The following is a 21,526-nucleotide window of genomic DNA, read 5'->3' on the forward strand; positions in this document are numbered from 1 at the left end:
TAAACAATTTTACAACAGTAACGATTTAACAGTAAATGAACAATACGTGATCTGAAACGTTAAATACTCTGAAAAACAAGGTAAAACGACAGTGGAGGTCTTGTAGAGAGTGGGGTTCTCCTGCTTTATGTGACCGGAAAAGCAGTCATCAAGGAGGTAAAGTAAGTATTTTGACGGCTCTTTTTTTCGGTCCTATACAGCAGGGGAACCCTACCCTCTACAGGACCTCCACTGTCATTTTATCTTGTTCGATCAGAGTATTCAAAATTTCATATCACATATTGCTCATTTACTGTTAAATCGTCAATTCAATTTTGTAAATGGAGAGCTCTCCTTACAAATCAAAACGCAAGATGATTGGCAGAACAGTGGTATATGTAAGTCATTGGGGGAGCACACACTGTTAGAAAATTGCCGTAAAAAAAGAAAAAAAAAACGGTAAGATTCCTGGAATAAATGTTGCCAACTTGCCAGGCATTTACCGTTTCAAGAACGGTTATATTGGCGTTAAGGAGTGATATTACGGTCACCAACCCGTAAAAGTTAATAACGAAGTGTTAAAATTACGGTCGCCTGTATTTTAATGAAGTACGGCTGAGAACAGTATATTTTTACGAAAAATTTCCGATTAGAATTACGTTTTTTTTTTTTTTTTTTTTATCAGTGGATTTTGTGCATGAATGGACTGATTCATATACGCATCTTCAGACAAGGAGAGTAAGGAATGGTAGTCAGTGTTTAAAAAGTTAACAAACTTGTATAACAAGTTTGGACTGAAATGGAATCAGGTTTTATTTTATTTTTTATTTTTTCTCAAGCAAACCAGGTACATCAATTTGGATGCAAAAAAATCTCAATAAGTGTCTGGGCAACTAATACTATTTCTAATACTAATAACAATAATAATATTAATTAATTTGTTAGTACGTATAACTGAGCTAAGGCCTTGTGACGCTGAGCCTGTAAATATCTATCGACCACTACTACTACTACTACTACTACTACTAGTAGTAGTAGTCTATCAACAACATCCAAATATACAGTATGTCGATGGAAACATGTTTATTATCATTGTAATATTACCAACCAATTAAAGAAAGGCAATTTAAGTGGCCATATACGTTGTCAGAGATTAAACAAACCATCCTGGAAATCTTAGAGAGAGAGAGAGAGAGAGAGAGAGAGAGAGAGAGAGAGAGAGAGAGAGAGAGAGATCTATAGATCATGATTGTAATTTACATATTTCAGTTAGTGCTGTAACTAGCAAACAATAATTACAAGAATGACTGGCAAAACGACTAAATATTTTTACAAACTTGCAACTCACTATGTAATTAGTATAGTTTTCATCTCTTATGCATGACGTCACGCTTATTTATTTTATCTATAATGTTGCATTTCTACCTTATTTCATTCTTTTTTATTTTTTTTTACAGTTTATATATGACAGATCTGATTTAATGTTGTTACTGTTCTTAGTATATTTTATTTTTATTGTTTATTACTCCTTGTAGTTTTTTTTTATTTCTTTGTTTCCTTTCCTCGCCGGGCTATTTTTCCCTGCTGGAGCCCTTGGGCTTATAGCATCTTGCTTTTTCAATTAGGGTCATGGCTTAGCTTGTAATAATAATGATAATAATAATAATAATAATAATAATAATAATAATAATAATGATAAAAGTTTATGAAACTTTTGTTTCAGTGTCAATTACGCAATCCACTAATTACTTCCTACTAGTGCTTCGATAATAGTAGGTCTAGTTGTGGTCGAGATATTTCCAGTGTCTTATCAATAAGACTAATAAATAAGATTAACAATTTAAGGTTTTAGTGTAAACAACGCAAATTTATTACTTCCGGCTGTTATAGCTTCGATTTGAGTAGGTCTAGTTGTGGTCGATATATTTTCAAAGTCTTGCCAATTAGGCCCATGTGATTAATATTTCTTTTTTTATTTAAATCATATACATGACATGACACCCTGTAAGAGCGCCAGTCATTCTGCAGGGAGATGAACGTCGTGAAAATCAACAATAATAATAATAATAATAATAATAATAATAATAATAATAATAATAATTTATGAAACTTGTTTCAGTCACTTACGCAATCCACTAATTACTTCCTACTAGTGCTTCGATAATAGTAGGTCTAGTTGTGGTCGAAATATATCCAAAATCTTATCAATAAGACTAATGAATAAGATTAATAAATTAGGGTTTTAGTGTTAACAACGCAATTTATTACTTCCGGCTGTTATAGCTTCGATTTGAGTAGGTCTAGTTGTGGTCGATATATTTTTAAAGTCTTGTCAATTAGGCCCATGTGATTAATATTTCTTTTTATTTAAATCATATACATGACATGACACCATGTAAGAGCGCCAGTCATTCTGCAGGGAGATGAACGTCGTGAAAATCAATGGCATAGCTGCAGTGTGTGTGAGGGAAAACATACACAAACATACACACACACACGCCAACTATTCACAAGAATCCAAAGACGCAAGAATTCACGGCGTGTCCAAGTTTACTAGTTTTTACTAACTCTTTATAAAAACTTGAAGATTCTAAGAATTCTTACAGCCAATCATAGTTAAAGAAGAAGTGACAGACTTTGCAATACTTTCCATCAATAATACTTACTTTTAGGGGTTTATATCTCGCCCTCCATCAGACACTTAAGATAGTTCAATAATTCCTAAATTGGCTGTCCCTTCTTAGTCACACGGTATAGTCCTAGTCTTATATCAAATCTTACTTTATTATCAATCAGAGTTGTTAAAGGCCATAAGAAATTATATATGTTTCAATACTTTCTATCAATGTTAACAAAGATAGTTCAATAATTCCTAAATTGGCTGTCCCTTCTTAGTCACACGGTATAGCCCTAGTCTTTTATTAAAGCTTACTTTATTATCAATCAGTCAGTTGCTAAAGGCCATAAAAAATTATATATGTTTCAATACTTTCTATCAATGTTAACAAAGACAGTTCAATAATTCCATGATTTTAAATCGGCTGTTCCTACTTCGTCACACGGTATAGTCCTAGTCTTATATTAAATCTTACTTTATTATCAATCAGTCAGAGCTGTTAAAAACCATAAAAATGATAGATGTTTCAATACTTTCTAACAATATTAACGAAGATAGTTCAAGAATTTCACAATTTTAAATAGGCTGTTCCTGCTTAATCAAAGGGTACACTCCTATTACATTATTATCAGTCAGAGCTGTTAAAGGCCAACGTAAGTGACATATTTTTCAATACTTTCTATCACTACTAAATTAAGATAGTTCTATACAAGGTCTATTCTATTGACCTTGGTTCTATAATTCCACAATTTTCGCCGGCATTTTCTTCTGTCACTGGGTACACTCTTATTTAACTTTACTATCAATCTGAGCTGTTATAGTTTTTTTTATAGTTTATTTGAGAAATATCTATTTCAATGTTGTTACTGTTCGTAAGATATATTTTTCCTTGTTCCCTTTCCTCACTGGGCTATTTTCCCTGTTGGAGCCCCTGGGCTTATAGCATTCTGCTTTTCCAACTAGGGTTATAGCCTAGCAAGTAATAATAATAATAATAATAATAATAATAATAATAATAATAATAATAATAATAATAATAAGACCCAACCAGCTGATAAGATTGTTACCATAACGATGCATTCTACCGTAGATATTAATGACGTCATTACTTGAGTACCAGTGCCATCTTCCGACAGGAAAACGAAGCTTCACTGAAACCCTAATATAAAATGCACGAAAATAAAATGAAAGACTTATGGAATAGTGAATAAAGACAAAGTTATACAGAAAAATTAAAGGATATAAAAAAGAAGAAAATGCATTAAGACAGTCATTCCCTATAGATAGTAATACGTCATTACTTGAGTTCCTGCCAGTGCCATCTTCCGACAAATAAAGGAAGCTTCACTGAAACCATAACAACAACCTTCGTCGTCGTAGCAATATCTGGAAGAACATTTTCATAAACTACGTCGTTCTGTCATTTACTAGCTGAAGTGAGTGTATTCAGTGCGGTGTCTCTTGGTTTACTTAAGTGTTTCCCTTCGGTGTAAGTGTCGGCCACTCGGTTTTATTTTTTCCTGAAGGTGCTGTGACAGATAAGCGATTTTTTAAGATGGTGCAATCCTACACATTTCGTCTTGTGATTTAATAGTTGCTGAAGTCGGAACTAATCTGTAGTTCGTATTTAAAAGTGTTAAATCACTGCAGTGTTGGCATATTCCCTCCTACTTTATATATGAGATCTCTTGAAATTACCATTTTCAGAATTTTATTAATTGTCAATAATTTCTCATTTGTTTATTTCCTCGTTTCCTTTTCTCACAGGGCTATTTTACCCTGTTGGAGCCCTTGGGCTTATAGCATCTTGCTTTTCCAACTAGGGTTGTAGCTGAGCTAATAATAATAAGTGCAATTTTGTTGGGAGGCTTTATTATGTAATTGGTAAATATATAAGGGTAGAATTATAGTTCTGGTCATAACGTTTTCTATTAAAAAAGCTTTTGTGGTAAATGTTCCCCCCCAAATTTCGGTTTTATTATAGTTATGAACAGAAAAAGCTTTTTTAGCAGGAACCAGGTGGTTCCTTTAGAAAAACTTAACTTTTCTTTGAGAATGACTCATATTTTCACTAAAAACTTAATTTTCCAAGAAATAATAATCAATGGGGTTAGTGTGCGCTGCTCAGCATGTACTGTTTACCAGGATATGGGAACTTTTTTTTTTTTCTTTTTCTGCGTGCGAAGCAAGCGCACGGCTGAGCAAAAACCATTAGATTTCTTAAAAAATATCCCTGTTCTTAGACGGTCTAATGGATTTTCAGTTTATTTGGTGTTGAAATGAAGGTCAAATTCAGTAATAGGACATTATTTACTACAGGAAAAACAATTTTTTTCTGTTCAAAATGTTGTTCTGTTTGTAATTATAATTTTACCAAAATTTTACGGTTATGTATTTTCCAGTATATTTTCCCCACTCTATACCCCCGGTTCTCAACTGGGTAGCCTCTATTATATGTGTATATATTAGGGTATTTCTAATTATTTATTTATTAGCCCAAAAATAAATTTCGTTTTCGAAGAAAACGGGACTTTTTCCATAGAAAAATAAATATCTTTTATTAAAAACATTTTTCTGACCTGAACTATAATAAAACATATAGAGTATAGATCTTTGGATCGCTAGGCCTCCGCTCGCATAGTAAATGAGACTCCTTATCAGTGTCAGTCGTCGCCTACATTAATGAGAGTATTTATGTTGGTCAATGACCTAGCCCTAATTATTCATTTGCGGGCCTTTCTTCCCTAAGGCTGGCTTTGCTCACAAGTGCACGCTATTTAAGTGATACTTTGTTCTGGCAAGTGGTTTATGTTTTGCTGCAAGTGTTCTCTGAGTGGGCGACTACTTTAATTCCAAGCCAAATACATTAACCGTATATTTTTCCTACTTGTTATCTTGTGTTTTATCACTGACTTGAATATTGGGACAAACCACCCATTCATGAGCTTTCCTTATTCCTTATGGGGGATCCCAGTGGGAAACAGGGGTTTGGGTTAATGAAACACCAGAAACTAGTGATTTGTAGCAATAGCTATGATCAGGAATGCATACTAAATGCAGGATAACCATTTTGAAAAATACATGGTTTATGTAAGTGGCATGCAATTAATCATTATTCCCTCTCACATCACATACCTCAATTGGATTTTGCTCTTCCGCAACTCGCTTCGCTTGCAAAGAAACGTATTCTTGGTGATCCTCAGTTCTGTCAAGCAGTGCACAAATCTGTTGCGCACGCGATCCGTCTGGGTCGTCATTAAGGTATCATAATTACTTATTAATATAGTATCCATCAAATGGTCTCTGGTCCACCATGGCTCGCTTCGTTAGTTATCTCCTTGTTCCACTGTTCTAGCAAGACCTGCACAAACTAATCATGTGGATCATTATTTTGGGGGGATATTTTTTCTTTCATATCAATTGCTTTATAGTAAAAAAGGTATTTAAAACCTAATCGTTGATTGAAATATGAAGTTGTACTAAAGTTTGAAGTATATTGAATTACCTTGTTGAAAATGTTTTCTTGTAATGATAGTCATGTTCAAACTGAAGCAGAAGAAAAAAATTGCTATTCATAGATGTTTGGAAATTTTTAATAGGTTAGAAAATCTAAGTAATTTTCATAAAGTTACTTCTAAGTTCTGTGATTTTTATTGATTTTTTATTGGTAAAAGTCACAGAATTTTACTTTTTTTTTTTTTTTTTTAAATAATGGTCATAAATAGCAAGGAACTATAGTGCAGTATATCTGTGGAAAGGATATTTGTCACTTTTTTATGATGCAGGATTTTATCCTTATTTTTTAGTGCTTACTTAAAAAAAATCTGTTCAGAACAAGTAACTATGTATTCATGAGAATATTTACTTTTGTAAGTAATTTTGTAATAAAGAATAAATTTATAGCAATTATTCAGTTATTAAATCATAGAGCAATAAAAGAAATTCATAACTAAGCTCAGTCTGTAAGCCAGGTTTGAGTGTTTATACCATAAATGACTTTTTGAAACTTCAAAGGAATCTGAGTTAAACTTTGTCCCAATTACCTTGAAGTTATGTTATGCAATCTTTTTCCTAATGATATAGAAATTGAAAAGGAGTTAACCCTTTTACCCCCAAAGGACGTACTGGTACGTTTCACAAAACTCATCCCTTTACCCCCATGGACGTACCGGTACGTCTGCAAAAAAATGCTATAAATTTTTTTTTATCATATTTTTGATAATTTTTTGAAAAAATTCAGGCATTTTCCAAGAGAATGAGACCAACCTGACCTCTCTATGACAAAAATTAAGGCTGTTAGAGCAATTTAAAAAAAATATACTGCAAAATGTGCTGGGGAAAAAATAACCCCTTGGGGGTTAAGGGTTGGAAATTTCCAAAAAGCCTTGGGGTAAAAGGGTTAATAAGGATGTTAAGGTAGTGAAGTCAAATCTCATTTGGTCCTAAAGAAAACCTCTTGAACTTCTTGCCTATTGTGTTGTTGTGATCTGGTTTTCCCGATTGACTAGCCCAGAGTCGTTATCACACGAGACCTGTTGTTTTCCTCCCCATTATGAGTTATTAATTCTCTTATTAATCTAGATCAGGTTAGAGCGTAGGTGTGTGTGAAGTTTGGAAACGTAATTTCACATATGGCTTCTATGAAAAAGAAAAGGTAACTGACAAAAGGGCCTTCCAAGCCAAGAGTTTCTTATTGTGAAGAGCACTAATTATCAATGGTTGCAAAGTTTTAGAAAAATTTCACACCTTCTCCAGACATATATAGTATATTTACTGTTTAGCACAGTTTTTTGCAAGTGCAGACTAACCATGTTTATAATCTGTCAAACCACTTTGGGAAGCGTGATTAGAAAATTGTTGCAATTTTGTGTCTCCAATGCATCATTTTCTTTTGTGTATTGCACAAGCTCAGGGAACTTTAATGTGGTTACTGTACCACATTTGTGCTGAGCCATTAGGAAAGTCTTTTAGTTTTTGAAAGTACATTACACAGTCAAGCTTAGTAAAAGCTAGATAAGTTATAGTGAAAAGTAAGGATAATTAGTACCATATTAAAAAGAAAATCAATACTTTATAATTCTAATTATAGGAGTATCAAATTTGATTAAAAATTGGGTAGTAGTTAAATATTTTGATTGAAGGTGTAAAAATGATTAAAATCTAGTGCCAAGACCTGGTAACTTGCCACATAATGCATCTGCAATTGTTTCATGTTTTCAGAATTACACTTTAGAAAAGTTTGCATCACTACTTAAGATCTCTTTCCATGAAATCTGAAGGGAATTGCTGTGTTCTAAATGGAGTTAGGGTACCTACACAATGTGTTGAACAGTCACCATGTGCACATGGGAGATGGGCGAGCTCTTTCGTTTGACGTTCCTCAAATAGTTAATCCTGTCCCGAGTATCTGGTTAACAAAGATTTTTTATGTCTTTTTATAATTTATGATAGATATGTTTTAATGATGTTACTGTTCTTAAAATATTGTTTTAATTGTTCATTACTTTTCATGTACAGTAGTTGATTTCCTTATTTCTTTTCCTCACTGGGCTATTTTTCCGTGTTGGAGCTCTTGGTGTTATAGCATCCTGCTTTTCCAACTAGGGTAGTAGCGCAGCTAGTAATAATAATAATAATTACAGAAGAGATGGAGTATTGCCTGTCTTCATATGATCTCATTTTGAATTGCTATTCGGTAATTTTTAGTGTTCAGCAATTTGTATTTATAAGAAAAATTAAATTATGCACTGCACACTAAATAGCATCGCTAAAAGAATATAGTAAATGTTCCATGGATATAAGTCCAGCCTCTTATCTCTTAATATTTTCAAGAGTTTGAGATAACTTCAAATGAAGTGGAGATATCAATCACTTCACTTGAGCTTATCTCTCTGAGGCACGTGGATTGTACTAAACCACATACATTTAATGGTGTGTGAGCATTGATGGGGTAAGAAGCTGTATTTATAACAATGGAAAAGATATAATTTTAGTTTATTTTGGAAAAGTTGTAGAGGATAGTCTAGTGTCTTCCCACACAATTAAAAACCTTTCGTCCTTTGAATAGGAGTACAGTATTGTCTTCAGCGGATGTGGAATGGTGGTGAATTGTTAAAAAGGTAGATGCTATAGTTGTGGGAGGTAGTTTGAGGGAGTCCCTAACCTTTATCACTTCACTTTGGTGTGGTTTCATTAAGAATGGATGCACTACACTCATTACTGCTCTTCCCAACTGTTGTATCTTACTTTATGCTATGCTTGGTATGGTGTATATTTTGAGTAAGTTAGCACTTTTGCTTGGCATCGGTAGCGCCTTTGTGTTTGAGAGTGAATTTGTTTCTGTGAGGATGCAAACCTCGTGTCCCATGTGTTGTGTACCTTTTTGAAGTGCAGGACTCCATGCAGTTTCCCTTCTGAAGAGATTAGTCACGCTGCTGAACATACCTATGAATGTGAACCCTGTGGTGTGTTAGTGTCAGCATTCCCTTTGGCTGGAGGAAGTAGGGAGATAGGTTTGACTATCTCCCTCCCCTTTCTTTTCATTGGGTGTTTTCCTTGGAAGTGATAAGGTAAATGGCTGGATTAGAGAGCATTGTGCTTCGTTCCTTGGGACTGCGTTATCACTCTTCTACATCGGGAGGGAACGACAGTACTCCCCTTCCAACTGGTGCCTATTGGTTTGATCATGCATTTTATGGTATCGAAGGAAAGGGGAATGTTGAGCATTGCCCTTGCCTTTAACGTGCCGCTCCATCGTCCATCAACATTGTGGTTGCTTTTTAGCCTGGCAGTTTAGTGATAAGGGTATTGATCGTTACTTTTTGATCAAGTTAGTTTTTCTTCCCAGTGAAGGCGAGACCTTTAAGACATTCTGCTGTTTGCACAAGTTACATGTGAACTGTCCTACCTGGACTCAACACCAATGCCTTATGCAGCAGTAAGTAAGGATCCTCTTCCATCTCATTGGAAGGGAGAGGGGCACTTGATGTGACTTGTACTGTATAGGCGAGTGGCCCCTCCAGTATAATCCCCAATGTAGGAATGTGATGTGCCTTATTCCACCCTGGGATATCTTCGTAGATACCCAGGTTTGACCCCGACGACAGCTGGCAAGCTTCTCTCCCTGATAGTTTTTCTTCTTCCTCTGTCTTCTGATTCTGATATTTCTTCTTTATAGAAGAAGAAAAGTTAAAGACCAATTTAAATAAGTATCAGTACTGTGCCCCACACTTGACAGTTGGATTGTTGAAAGGTTTTGCTCTTTGCCACCCTCTTTACTTGAATAGTTGACAATCACCTGTTTGTTTCTACTTATGAGTGACACTGAATTCTCACTCATACACACACAGGAAAATTATCCTGGTTCTGTTTGTGGCTGTTGGGCCCAAGGGGAAGTTCCCATGTGTATGCATTACCAAGAACATATTCCCCAGTCTCCTTGTGGCTAGAGGACCCAAGTGGGCTCAGCTCAATTGTACCACGCAGAAAAACACTCAGGAATTCGGTACTTGGTCCTTGTGATCTCATGCATACACGCTACTGGGAATAGTATCATCAGTCTCCTCGTGACTAAGAGGGCCTTGGAAGATGTTCTCACTTGTAATCTGGAAACAATGGTAAAAGTAACATTGATCAATCGCCAGTTTGTTGCTAGTCCTGGTCTAGGAGGGTTTGGTCTTCTACAATTCCCAGGTAAGACCTCAAGACACTTAATCAGTCAGTGGTTAGACTTCTCTTTCCAGGCTCGGTTCAGGAAAGGGGAGTAAGGAGAAAGAAGAAAAGGGGGCCTGACAGAAGTTATTTCTTGTTGTCGGTAGGATTTCTCTGAACGTCTAACTTAACATCCCCTATCTGGATAGTCCAAACCTACCATCCAGGTTCTATTATTGGTTCTAATCTCCTCTTAGCAATAGCAGGATATGAAGAAACTGCCTAAACAGGGTTCCTTTTGGGCTTTAAGTTGACTGACAATGGATGCAGTCAGAAGTCAGTGCAGACCTTGGCCATTTCAAGGAGGATCTCGTGAGTCTTGCCTTATCAATATCCTTCCAGATTACCTAACTTTGTACAGTACTTTCAACCAAAGGTAGTGTATACATGTTTTCAGACCCCCTTTGCTTCTGTGCTGTTATGGCATTTCCAATAGTCCATTGGACCTCCTAATTTGGGTCCTGTGGTGGCTGCTCAGTAGTCTTTTAACACTCGGCTCCCTCATTAAAGAAGTATCCGTTTTGTCCTAGTTAAGACATTTAGGTCAAGTCTCTATGAATTGTGGAATGACTAGCCTTTATTCCTTTTCTTGTTCTCTTATCAAAAGGATGAAGTAGTTACAAGCATTACATGCTGGTCAGATATGCATCTGTTCACTTTACTAGCAGGCTACATTCTACCTAGAAACAACTTTCCATTCTCCTTTTAACAGGGAGAATGGGCCTGTTACCCATTTACACTAGTCAAGTTACACACCTAACAACATTGAGATTACCAAACAATTCTCGCAAGAGTTTAATTACTGCACTGTAATTGTGTAGTGATTACTTTCCTCTTGGTGAGGGTAGAAGACCCTTAAGCTATAGTAAGCAGCTCCTCTAGGAGAAGGACACTCTAAAATCAAACCATTGTTCTGTAGTCATGGGTAGTGCCATAGCCTCTATACCATGGTCTTCTGCTGTCTTGGTTTAGAGTTCTCTTGCTGGAGGATACACTCGGGCACATTATTACATTATTCTATCTTATTTTGTTGAACTTTTTATAGTTTGTATATGAAATATTTATTTTAATTGTTGTTACTGTTCTTAAATATTTTATTTTAATTGTTCTCTTATTTGCTTGTTTCCTTTTCACACTGGGCTATTTTCCTTGTTAGATCCCCTGGGCTTATAGCTGCTTGCTTTTCCAACTAGGGTTGTAGCTTTGCAAGTAATTATAATTATACAAACCTGAGTCCTTCAGGTTAGACTTCCCTTCTCAATCCTTAGGCCATAGATCAAAAATAAAATGATGCAGGAGGGTGGCTAACCCCACCTACCTTGCTAATAATTCATAGGTGCTTCCAGGTCCGTTGAAGATAATACTGTATTGTACTCCTGTTTAAAGGACTTGAAGTTTGTATTGCTAGGAAAAATGCAATTAACTCGGAAAATTGTGATTTTTCAAATGAAAGCGGAAACTACATTTTTAAATTTTGATTTTCCAAATGAAAGGGGAAAATAAATTTTTACCAATTTTTATAATGTTCTAAAGTACCGGTAATGATTTGAAAACACAACAAATTTCAAAAAGAGTATTTGGGTTAAAATAAATCTGCTCATCGTCCATACATATTGCGTAGATTGCTATTATTCTTTGCTTTATTAGATATTGTAAAAAACTACAGCAGTATTCTGGTAATTTTGTTCCTGGTTATCCAAAACTTCAGTACTTTTTTATTTTTATTTTTCTAAGTATTTAGTAACTGTATTTGACTTGTCACTTCACAAAGGGAGCAAAGTTTTAATTTCATTGCATAAATACTTTTATCTTTCTATACTGTAAAAACGGTAAAATATTTTGGTTCAAATTAAAGTTTGATAGATAGAACTGAATATACCATTACTTCTGTATTGCATTTTAGAAAGTTTGATAGATAGAACTGAATATACCATTACTTCTGTATTGCATTTTAGAAAGTTTGATAGATAGAACTGAATATACCATTACTTCTGTATTGCATTTTAGAAAGTTTGATAGATAGAACTGAATATACCATTACTTCTGTATTGCATTTTAGAAAGTTTGATAGATAGAACTGAATATACCATTACTTCTGTATTGCATTTTAGAAACTTTGATAGAACTGAATATACCATTACTTCTGTATTGCATTTTAGAAAGTTTGATAGATAGAACTGAATATACTATTACTTCTGTATTGCATTTTAGAAAGTTTGATAGATAGAACTGAATATATCATTACTTCTGTATTGCATTTTAGAAAGTTTGATAGATAGAACTGAATATACCATTACTTCTGTATTGGATTTTAGTGTCGCATAGCATAAAACCTCGGTACAGAATTTTAGTTGGATATTAATGCAATTGGTTTTCATAGAAATTTGTAATTTATTTTACCCGTTTTTGATAGGCAAATATTTTTTTGTCTTTTTTAGAAATAGGGGCTCAATAAGTTTTAGGTCAGCAATTATGATTTGAATGGGTTTTTCATTGGACTTAGAAACAGTTCCTGAAGGTAAATTAAGAATGACATTTTATAAGGATGTGATTTTTGAATCAAGATAGTTTTCTTAGAACAAGAAGAGAAGTTTTCTTCATCTTCAAAGCTTCTACATAATCAGGGCACTTGAATAAATTGCTACTTTAAATTATTTTTATCTTGGGTATATTATTTTACTAGATTATCATAAATCTTTTTTTACAAACTATTAAGATAAGAATTTTATATAACACCAGGCTTTGGCGCAGTGGGGACTGAACTGCAGTAAATTGGTGCTAATCCACTTTATAACTATTTTTACCACCACATAAATAGAAAGAAATAGCACTAACTTGTTACTGTTTACATTTTTTACACACATACTGCACAGTGTATTTACTGTATAGTATAGTAAATATACTGTATATAGTTTTGCATTCTTGGAAGAACAGTAGGATTTGTTCCTAGAATTCTTAACCATCTACTGTATTTTGTGGCTGTTTTACTTTTGTTTGGCTGCTAAAAGAACAAAAGTTTATCAGTTAACAGCAATTTGTAAGACTTGGCATAATATAAATTTATTTGTTCTTAATAATGGGTATGTCTCATGATATTGGTCCTTTTGATAACCTTCGTGCTCAATGCATAGTCATACATGTTACTTTTGTTTGGCTGGTAAAAGAACAAAAGTTTATCAGTTAACGGCAATTTGTAAGACTTGGCATAATATAAATTTTTTTGTTCGTAATAATGGGTATGTCTCATATTTGTCCTTTGATAACCTTCGTGCTCAATGCATAGTCATACATGTTGTAACTCAAACTGGGTATTTATCAACAAGGTCGGAGGAAATGAAGTGGATGATTTTGTTGTGGGCTTGGTATGTACTGTACAGTACATAAAAGTTTGAGATGAGTGAAATTAATCGTAGTAACACCAGTATGTAGTAAATATGTATGTCACACCTGACTTGCCTATTATTCTCATAGATGTATCCTGAATGTAGTAGGCACAGTTATCGAGATGAAATAATTCACTTATTTTGTGTAAATTATGCTTTTTATTCACACTAGTGTGAGGAAGTTCTTCATTGCAATTTGAGGCAGCTTGTTAATATGTCAAATTATCTTCGAACAGAATGGCAGCTTGTTAATGTGTCAAATTATCTTCGAACAGAATGGCAGCTTGTTAATGTGTCAAATTATCTTCGAACAGAATGGCAGCTTGTTAATGTGTCAAATTATCTTCGAACAGAATGGCAGCTTGTTAATGTGTCAAATTATCTTCGAACAGAATGGCAGCTTGTTAATGTGTCAAATTATCTTCGAACAGAATGGCAGCTTGTTAATGTGTCAAATTATCTTCGAACAGAATGGCAGCTTGTTAATGTGTCAAATTATCTTCGAACAGAATGGCAGCTTGTTAATGTGTCAAATTATCTTCGAACAGAATGGCAGCTTGTTAATGTGTCAAATTATCTTCGAACAGAATGGCAGCTTGTTAATGTGTCAAATTATCTTCGAACAGAATGGCAGCTTGTTAATGTGTCAAATTATCTTCGAACAGAATGGCAGCTTGTTAATGTGTCAAATTATCTTCGAACAGAATGGCAGCCCCTTATCCTGTGGACCCGAGCAAGGGTCAGAGTCCTGGATGGGTAGCTCCTGGTGCCCCAAATCCTGCATACCCAAGCCAACCTCCACCTAACATGGGGTATCCACCACAAGCCGGAATGGGGTATCCACCACAAGCCGGAGTGGGATATCCACCACAAGCCGGAGTGGGATATCCACCACCAGCTGGAATGGGGTATCCACCGGCTAATCCTCCACCATACAGTGCTCAGCCTTCCTTTGGTGAACAGCCCGCAGGTTATGTAAGTAGAATAGAAAGGGATTAGTTATCAAGGTAGTTATGTAGAATTTGAATGAGTAGGAATTCTTCTTTGGTTTTACAACACCATAATACAATGTTAGAAAATATATTTATAAGGGCAGGGATGTGTAGTTTAATTTATATGTACAGTTTATAATTTTTTACTTACCCGAAATGCATTTCATAATTGAGAAGGCACCTGAAAAAAATGTTTAAGACCTTTTTTTGTGTGGTGTGTGTGTATAATATTATAGTACAGTAATTGAATCTTCCAAAATCTTAAAAATAAGTCGCTGTATAGAAGAAAGTTATCTAGTATCAAGAATTCCATTTTGGACAAACTAATTATTTTTTTCATCACTGTGGAACATTATCACTACTTCTGTAGGAAGTTTTTAGAGCCTTTTGCTTAGTATAGCTGTCTCACTGGCTTTTTTTTTTTGTGTGTGCGCTTGGTGTATATTCAGGAAGGTGTTTTTACTGTAGAGTTTCTTAATATGAAACTTTAGGTCATTGTGTTTGCAGATACAATATTGTTGCTACATTAAAACAATAACCATTGCTTTAAGCTTCGATAGGGTACTGGTGCGAGTTCTTACCAGCCTCATTTTCTTGAACAACTATGCTTCATCTTTAGGAAACCTGGTTGACTGGGCAGAGCTTCTTACAAATTATATACATTTTATTGCACCAGCAAGTGTAGCTGATGTGTTGTTAACCATTAATTCAAGTAATGCAGTGATTTTGAATTCTTTTTGACATAGCGGAATCATCAAAAGTTTGAGGGCACAGATTTGTTCATGGTAGGTAAACTAGGTTATAGATATTTCAGATTACTGAAGACAGTTTGAGTGAAACCTTGAATGTTTTTGCCATGTATCTTGACATGGAATACTTCATTCTGGAGAGTATTCCTTGATAATTTTATGATGTTATTAATTGTAGTACAGTAATGGAAATTTTTCTGCCCAATATAAAACTAATCGGTAGAAAACTGACATTAATTGAATGTCTAGTTATTTTTGTTGAATCATATACAGTATATCCGTACATCTATGTACATTTAAGAAGGCTGGCGTGATGCTTTGTATAACAACTGAAGAAAGGCCAAACCTCTTTGCCTCTGTTTTGGTTATTGAAAAAACTGACGTTTAAGATTAACATATGGATTTTGGTCCCAATTTAGGTGAGATTTGGTACTGTAATGTAAAATATTTATATAAGAACAGTATAACTTTTCTCTTTTATGCTGTAAAAGAAAAATTTGAAAACTAGTAAAGTTACTGTAACTTGCTAAGCCATTTGGCTAGTTTAAGTGTTTTTGTTTATAGTAAGTCAGGTTATGTGTTATAAACGTATAATATTTGTCAACGCTGAAAAAAATGACTAATTACACGCCTGTAACGCACATGATTGAAAACATGTAAGCAATTGCAGGCAAACATTTTTTTTTCTTATCTTGCAGTATCTAATTCAATCACTTTAATTTTGATACTGTCTAATTCAAACTAAGCAGTTCAATGCTGTTCAAAGGCACAGGATATGCATACGCTATTTAGTAAGTTGAAGGTAAAATGATATTTATCAGCCAGTCTAGATATTATAGAATGACTCGAAAAGATTCCCAATCTTTCTTTCCCAGATTTGAAATATAACACAGGAAAATATACCGCTATATCATTAGGATCTTGTCATTCTTTTCCAATTTGGTAGGCAACATAACGATTTACTTTGATTAGATAAGCAATATATGGCAGTAAGATTTGCAGTGAAGAAAATTTTCTTTATACTTTATAGTTTTTATGTATCGATTATGCTCAGTGAGACTGTTTTAAAATCATGGTTGCACTAAAATATTTATGATAATTTCCAGCTTTTGCTTTATTTAGTTTAACAAATTGCTTTGTAAGTCTAGTATTTTTACTGTTTTCTAAAGTTTCAAAAACTGTTGCTAATAGTTTTTTTATAAATTTTGTCTGAAATAATAAGTTGCTACAGCATTCATTCATTAGGCTGACTTATGGTTTTCTTTTGGTAATTAATTTGATTTTTAGCAATTTATTTTTGTTTTTATAACTGCTGTTGCCCTTGGGTATGTCAGGGTCCACCAGGAATGTACCCATCATCTCCAGGGCCTCAAGTGCAGGGATGGCAACAGCAGCCTTGGGGAGGTCATCAGCCTGCTCCCTTTTCGGTAAATGGATTTTTCACCAATCTTCGGGTGAAAAATTCTCACACCACTAAAATGCATGGCATCCGGATGCAGATGAGGGAAATTGTGTGTGAAGTCCAAATTCATTGTTGCTTTCTTTACCCTTATGTTTGGAAATAGAAATCCTCTTCATAGCATTGCAAATCACCCAACTACATTATATTGTTAAAGCCAGATTGAATTTTTTGGAGGTACAAACAAACATCATGGTAATGTCTTCAGTGTGGTCCAACAGTGTGATCATAGCTAGTTACTGATTAGGTGGTCAAAGCAAGGCATTGAATGATGTATGGGGATAACTATTTTGGATGACGAATTCACATTGTACAGTAATGAATTTTACCTTGAAGTGATGCTTTAAAAACTGTATGGAGATTATTTTTAAAAGCAGATTTATCTAGTACTACTATAGTGTTCTGCCCAAAGCATGTCCTTTCATGGATTAGTCGCCCTCAATAATTCTTTCTTCATGGCCACCTATGTTAGCTCTTGGTACCTGCTCCCTCCCTTTTGAACTTCCTTTTCCTTCACCATTTACCCTCTGTAATGTCTTTCAGTAACTCGTCTCCTCTTTAATTGTTTCCTTTCCACTTTTTCTGTCTTTTTATTGTTTGTACCGTATATACTTGCGTGACGTGCGAGTTTTGAAGATTTATTTTTGTAGCTAAATTCGAGGGAGTCGCGTCATACACTAGATATAAAATTATCACATGCATTCTCAGTCTTGGACAAGTCTGTCATTGTTCAAACTGTATATCCATTTATTGTGGTAAAAAATACATCTATGCAGTATTTGAAATAAACCAAATTTTGATTAAACTGATGTTATACTTCACCGTTTCCAATAATAATGCAGGAAACATTTGCATTTTAGTATCGTATTTATATATGACACCATGGCGAATCATAATCTTTTCCATTGTTTACGTTTACAAGTCGATCGATACTCCTCAACACTTTCCAAATCAAGTGATTAATGAAAACTACCGAAGGCTATTTAATATTTCCTAAAAAAAAAAAAAACTATTACTGTATTACTTGATCTATAATCTTTTAAGTAGCATACTAATTTTAATAGTTTTATTTGAAAAACTTCTTACATTTTATATTTTATTTACATAGTTGAATCGCGTATAGAAGTTAACCGAAGTTTCTTTCATGTTGCCGATGCACGATAATTTATGGTATTTTTTTAGCTGTATGGTGCTTATGTTTATAAATAAACTTGGGAAATTATTTATATTGTGTTAAAACAAATTTATATTCTATGTTTTCAGACACTTTGTAACTTTATCTTCGAAATTCGTCAATTACATTTAATTACGCGATTTGCAAATTCATAAGTTCCCACTAAATTTCCCTTTTGTTTCCTCCAGTTTCGGATACAGCTTTCCCCGATTCCAAACAGAATAGCGGCTATGAATTTTGTTTTCTCTCTTTCATTTACAGCTTGTTAGTTTATATTTGCCAGTATATTTTCTTTATATTTTCTCCATAGTGAATGTAGGTATAATGTAAAAATGCCACTCTTGTTACTTTGTTTACTATCGCATAATGATCGAAATGCAAGCAAAATAGCTGCTATCTGATTTGAATGTTCATAAGACTTTTTTTTTTTCTGTATGAGTTTACGCAATGGTTTTAAAGTTACTAACAACACTTCTTTCCTTATCTTTTAATTTTGTAATACATTGACTTAGGTTAGTCTATTGTAGTTTGGTTTCTCCTTTTTACCTCGCTTGATACATGGGATATATGATATAATCATATTTTATGCGTGAAAACGCCGGGGTCGCACAATACGCGAGATCGGGTGTTACTCGAGTATATACGTTAATTAGGGTTCTATCTTCTCCTACTATTCTCAATACTTCATAAGTCTCCAACTTATTTTTAGTATCTTCCTCCATTGCCACATTTCAAATGCTTCCAGATGTTTCATGTCTATTGCTTTTTTAGTCCATGTTTTAGAACCGTACAATTGTACAGTACACTCTATATGAAACTTTTTACAAATCTTTTTTTCAGTTCAATTTTGTTTTCCTGTTAAAGTTCGTCTCTCGCTCAAAAGCTACCTTACCTTGGGATAATCTGATCTTAATCTCTTTAAAGCAGTTAAATTTGTGTTATAATACTTCCCAAGTACTTGAAATTTATCTAGTACAGTAATCATGCTGTAAAGTCTATAGAGCCAAATATCCTAGTACACTTATTGGATATGTTTGGTATTTCTTTGATGTTTATTCCTTCTTTTATATTTTTCCTTACAACTGTCAAATGTTCACATTATATTTTCCTCTGGTACTTGAACATATAGTGACCCTCTATGTAAGGGACATCTTAAGGTTAGCTTTCACCTTAGATTTTTGAGTAATATTTAATCTACATGGCTTGTATAGATGATGACTCCTGGTTAGTGACTGAAGGAGGCTTCAGCTACAGGTGCCCAAAATGGTTAATTTTATACACTTCAACTCTGGTTCAGACATTTTATAAGATTATTGTTATCGTTGGTTCTACTGCTGCTTGTAGCTACAGTTAGTCTATTTGCTTATGACTGTAGAGCTACAGGTGCCCAAAATGGTTAATTTTATACACTTCAACTCTGGTTCAGACATTTTTTAAGATTATTGTTATCATTGGTTCTACTGCTGCTTGTAGCTACAGTTAGCCTATTTGCTTATGACTGTGTAGATGAGGTGTGGCTGGGTTGAGGGTCATCATGTAAATGCATAATCTGATCATGTTTGCTTAATGAGGCCTCTTATTTTATTCTAATAGTTTTCTTCATATATGAAATTGTTTGTGATGAGGCTGGTTATTGCCTTATCTGGATGATATTTATAACTAAATTCTGCAACTGAAAATATTCCCTTGGCTACCTTCTGTTGGTGCTCTTTCTAGAGATGATGAGAGTTCTTTGTTTTCGTTGTCCACCACCACTACATCAACATAGTCAAAACCTGTGGACTTGTGAGAGATAATGTTTTTGACCACAGGCTTAGTTTTGGGCTCAAAATTAAAGATTTTAAGTCCCTCTCTGCCATACAGTTTTACCACAACTTCTTCCAGGCAGAGTTCATTGTTCCAAAATTCACGGTGTTGTCTCAGGCTTAGCGGTAACTTCAAAAAAATCATGAAAAAAAGTCTTGTGTTAAGCTTTTTAAGTTGGAAATTACCTTTTTATCCATGTGTTGGATGAAAGAAGTTTAATTGGGGAAACTTGACGGTAATAGAGGAAAACACTCCCACCAACTCGTCCTTTTAAGCTTTGAGGCTGAACAGGTCCATCCATATCTAGGAGGGCCTAAGCGGCAACTGCTTCACCATAAGGTATTTTCTCACACTAGGCTCAAACACATTATGCACCCAATTTATTTTTGTGAATTTTTTTTTTTTTTTTGGAAAGTTAAACAAGCAGGAAATTGACCTTAAAAAGTCCCCACTTGCATTCCCATAGTGACTGTTTGCCCATCCTTCAGAGGCTTATATTTGTGCCGAGTATTTTCTGTCTAGGTAATCTAGGTCCTCTTTTATTTTCCAAATTACGCCGATTTCATTAGTTTAAACTATTGTGAAAAGAATTCCCTTAGACTCAGTCTTTAAATTCCCCAACCTATTTCTTTTCCAGCTGCTTAGTTTGAACTGGCATCCTTCCCATGCCATATGACACTGTACGCTCCTTCCCTTTTTAAATTTATCAAACCTGCCTTGGCTAGCTTTGATAATTTCATTAAGATCTGCATCATCATCTTGTTTCTGGCATTTTTTAAAGATTTAATGTAATTGCTAGGTCATTGTACAAACCATGGCCTGAAATGCTCCCTCTCCCCCACCACCTGTTTTTTCTTGATCCAAATTAATAGCCATTTCTCAGCTTCTTTGAAAGTCTTGGTTCTCTGTGTATTAAGGTGTAACCTTTAGGCTATATCATCTTCTTAGTGGCTTTTATTTTGATTATGTTGATTTGTCTATTTTGAGATCATACAATTTCAAAGTTTGTCACACTGATATCTTACTCTGCCTTTTCAATGATCTCTTCTCTTACTTGTGTATTAGGTCATATGACGTAACTTTTTGGCATTAAAAAAAATTTAAAGGAACCCTTTTGCTGGTCTGATATGAGACGAGAGCTACAGTGAACTGGGGTCACGGCCACGCTGAAACCTGTTTCAATGCAGTGTTCCTAATGATGGTCGTACACAGCTAAGCCTTACATGTGGTTTGACCTGCGAATTTTCGTTCTGTCTGAGGCGATAAATGCTCAAAAATATCGTTAAAGTTTTCACACTTTCGATCTCGGAAAGTCTAGTGTATGTTTTATTTAGAGATTTAAGGAGATTTATTAATGAATATTTTAAAATGGTTTTTAGATATCATCATTAGCATATCTTTATTAAGAAACTTTCTTTATCATTAGAAACTTTTTTTTTTAACCATTAAACTTGCCCTTGCGTTTTTTTATAAAGTATATAGGGATTCATTCAAGATTGAAATGAAATATGGTTGATAGGAGCTGTGTCACTGGCTAAACAGTACTTAGGTGATTTGCTCTACTGTGAAGTTGAATAATTTAGTACCCATCTTAAGCAAATTAGGTCATTTATTTGGTAGTTAATAAAACTTCCCTTATTTGCAAATACTGTAACAT

The 21,526-nt window shown here is 34.4% G+C and overlaps 1 protein-coding gene across 5 annotated transcripts in view; it reads left to right on the forward strand.

Moving 5' to 3' along the window:
* Positions 1–3,800: 3,800 nt before the first annotated feature.
* The window catches only part of LOC137654464 (protein lifeguard 1-like), a 63,990-nt gene continuing 46,264 nt past the window's right edge, over positions 3,801–21,526 (forward strand). Inside the window, exons 1-3 of one of the 5 annotated variants that reach the window (XM_068388120.1) lie at positions 3,801–4,085; positions 14,394–14,664; positions 16,765–16,857. In XM_068388120.1, coding sequence (XP_068244221.1) covers positions 14,395–14,664; positions 16,765–16,857 — 363 coding nt within the window. In that variant the 5' untranslated portion in view covers positions 3,801–4,085; position 14,394. The other 4 variants (XM_068388118.1, XM_068388119.1, XM_068388121.1 and 1 more) reach the window with 4 other exon arrangements.

The sequence above is a fragment of the Palaemon carinicauda genome, chromosome 15 (assembly GCF_036898095.1).
Source record: "Palaemon carinicauda isolate YSFRI2023 chromosome 15, ASM3689809v2, whole genome shotgun sequence".
Lineage (NCBI taxonomy): Eukaryota > Metazoa > Arthropoda > Malacostraca > Decapoda > Palaemonidae > Palaemon > Palaemon carinicauda.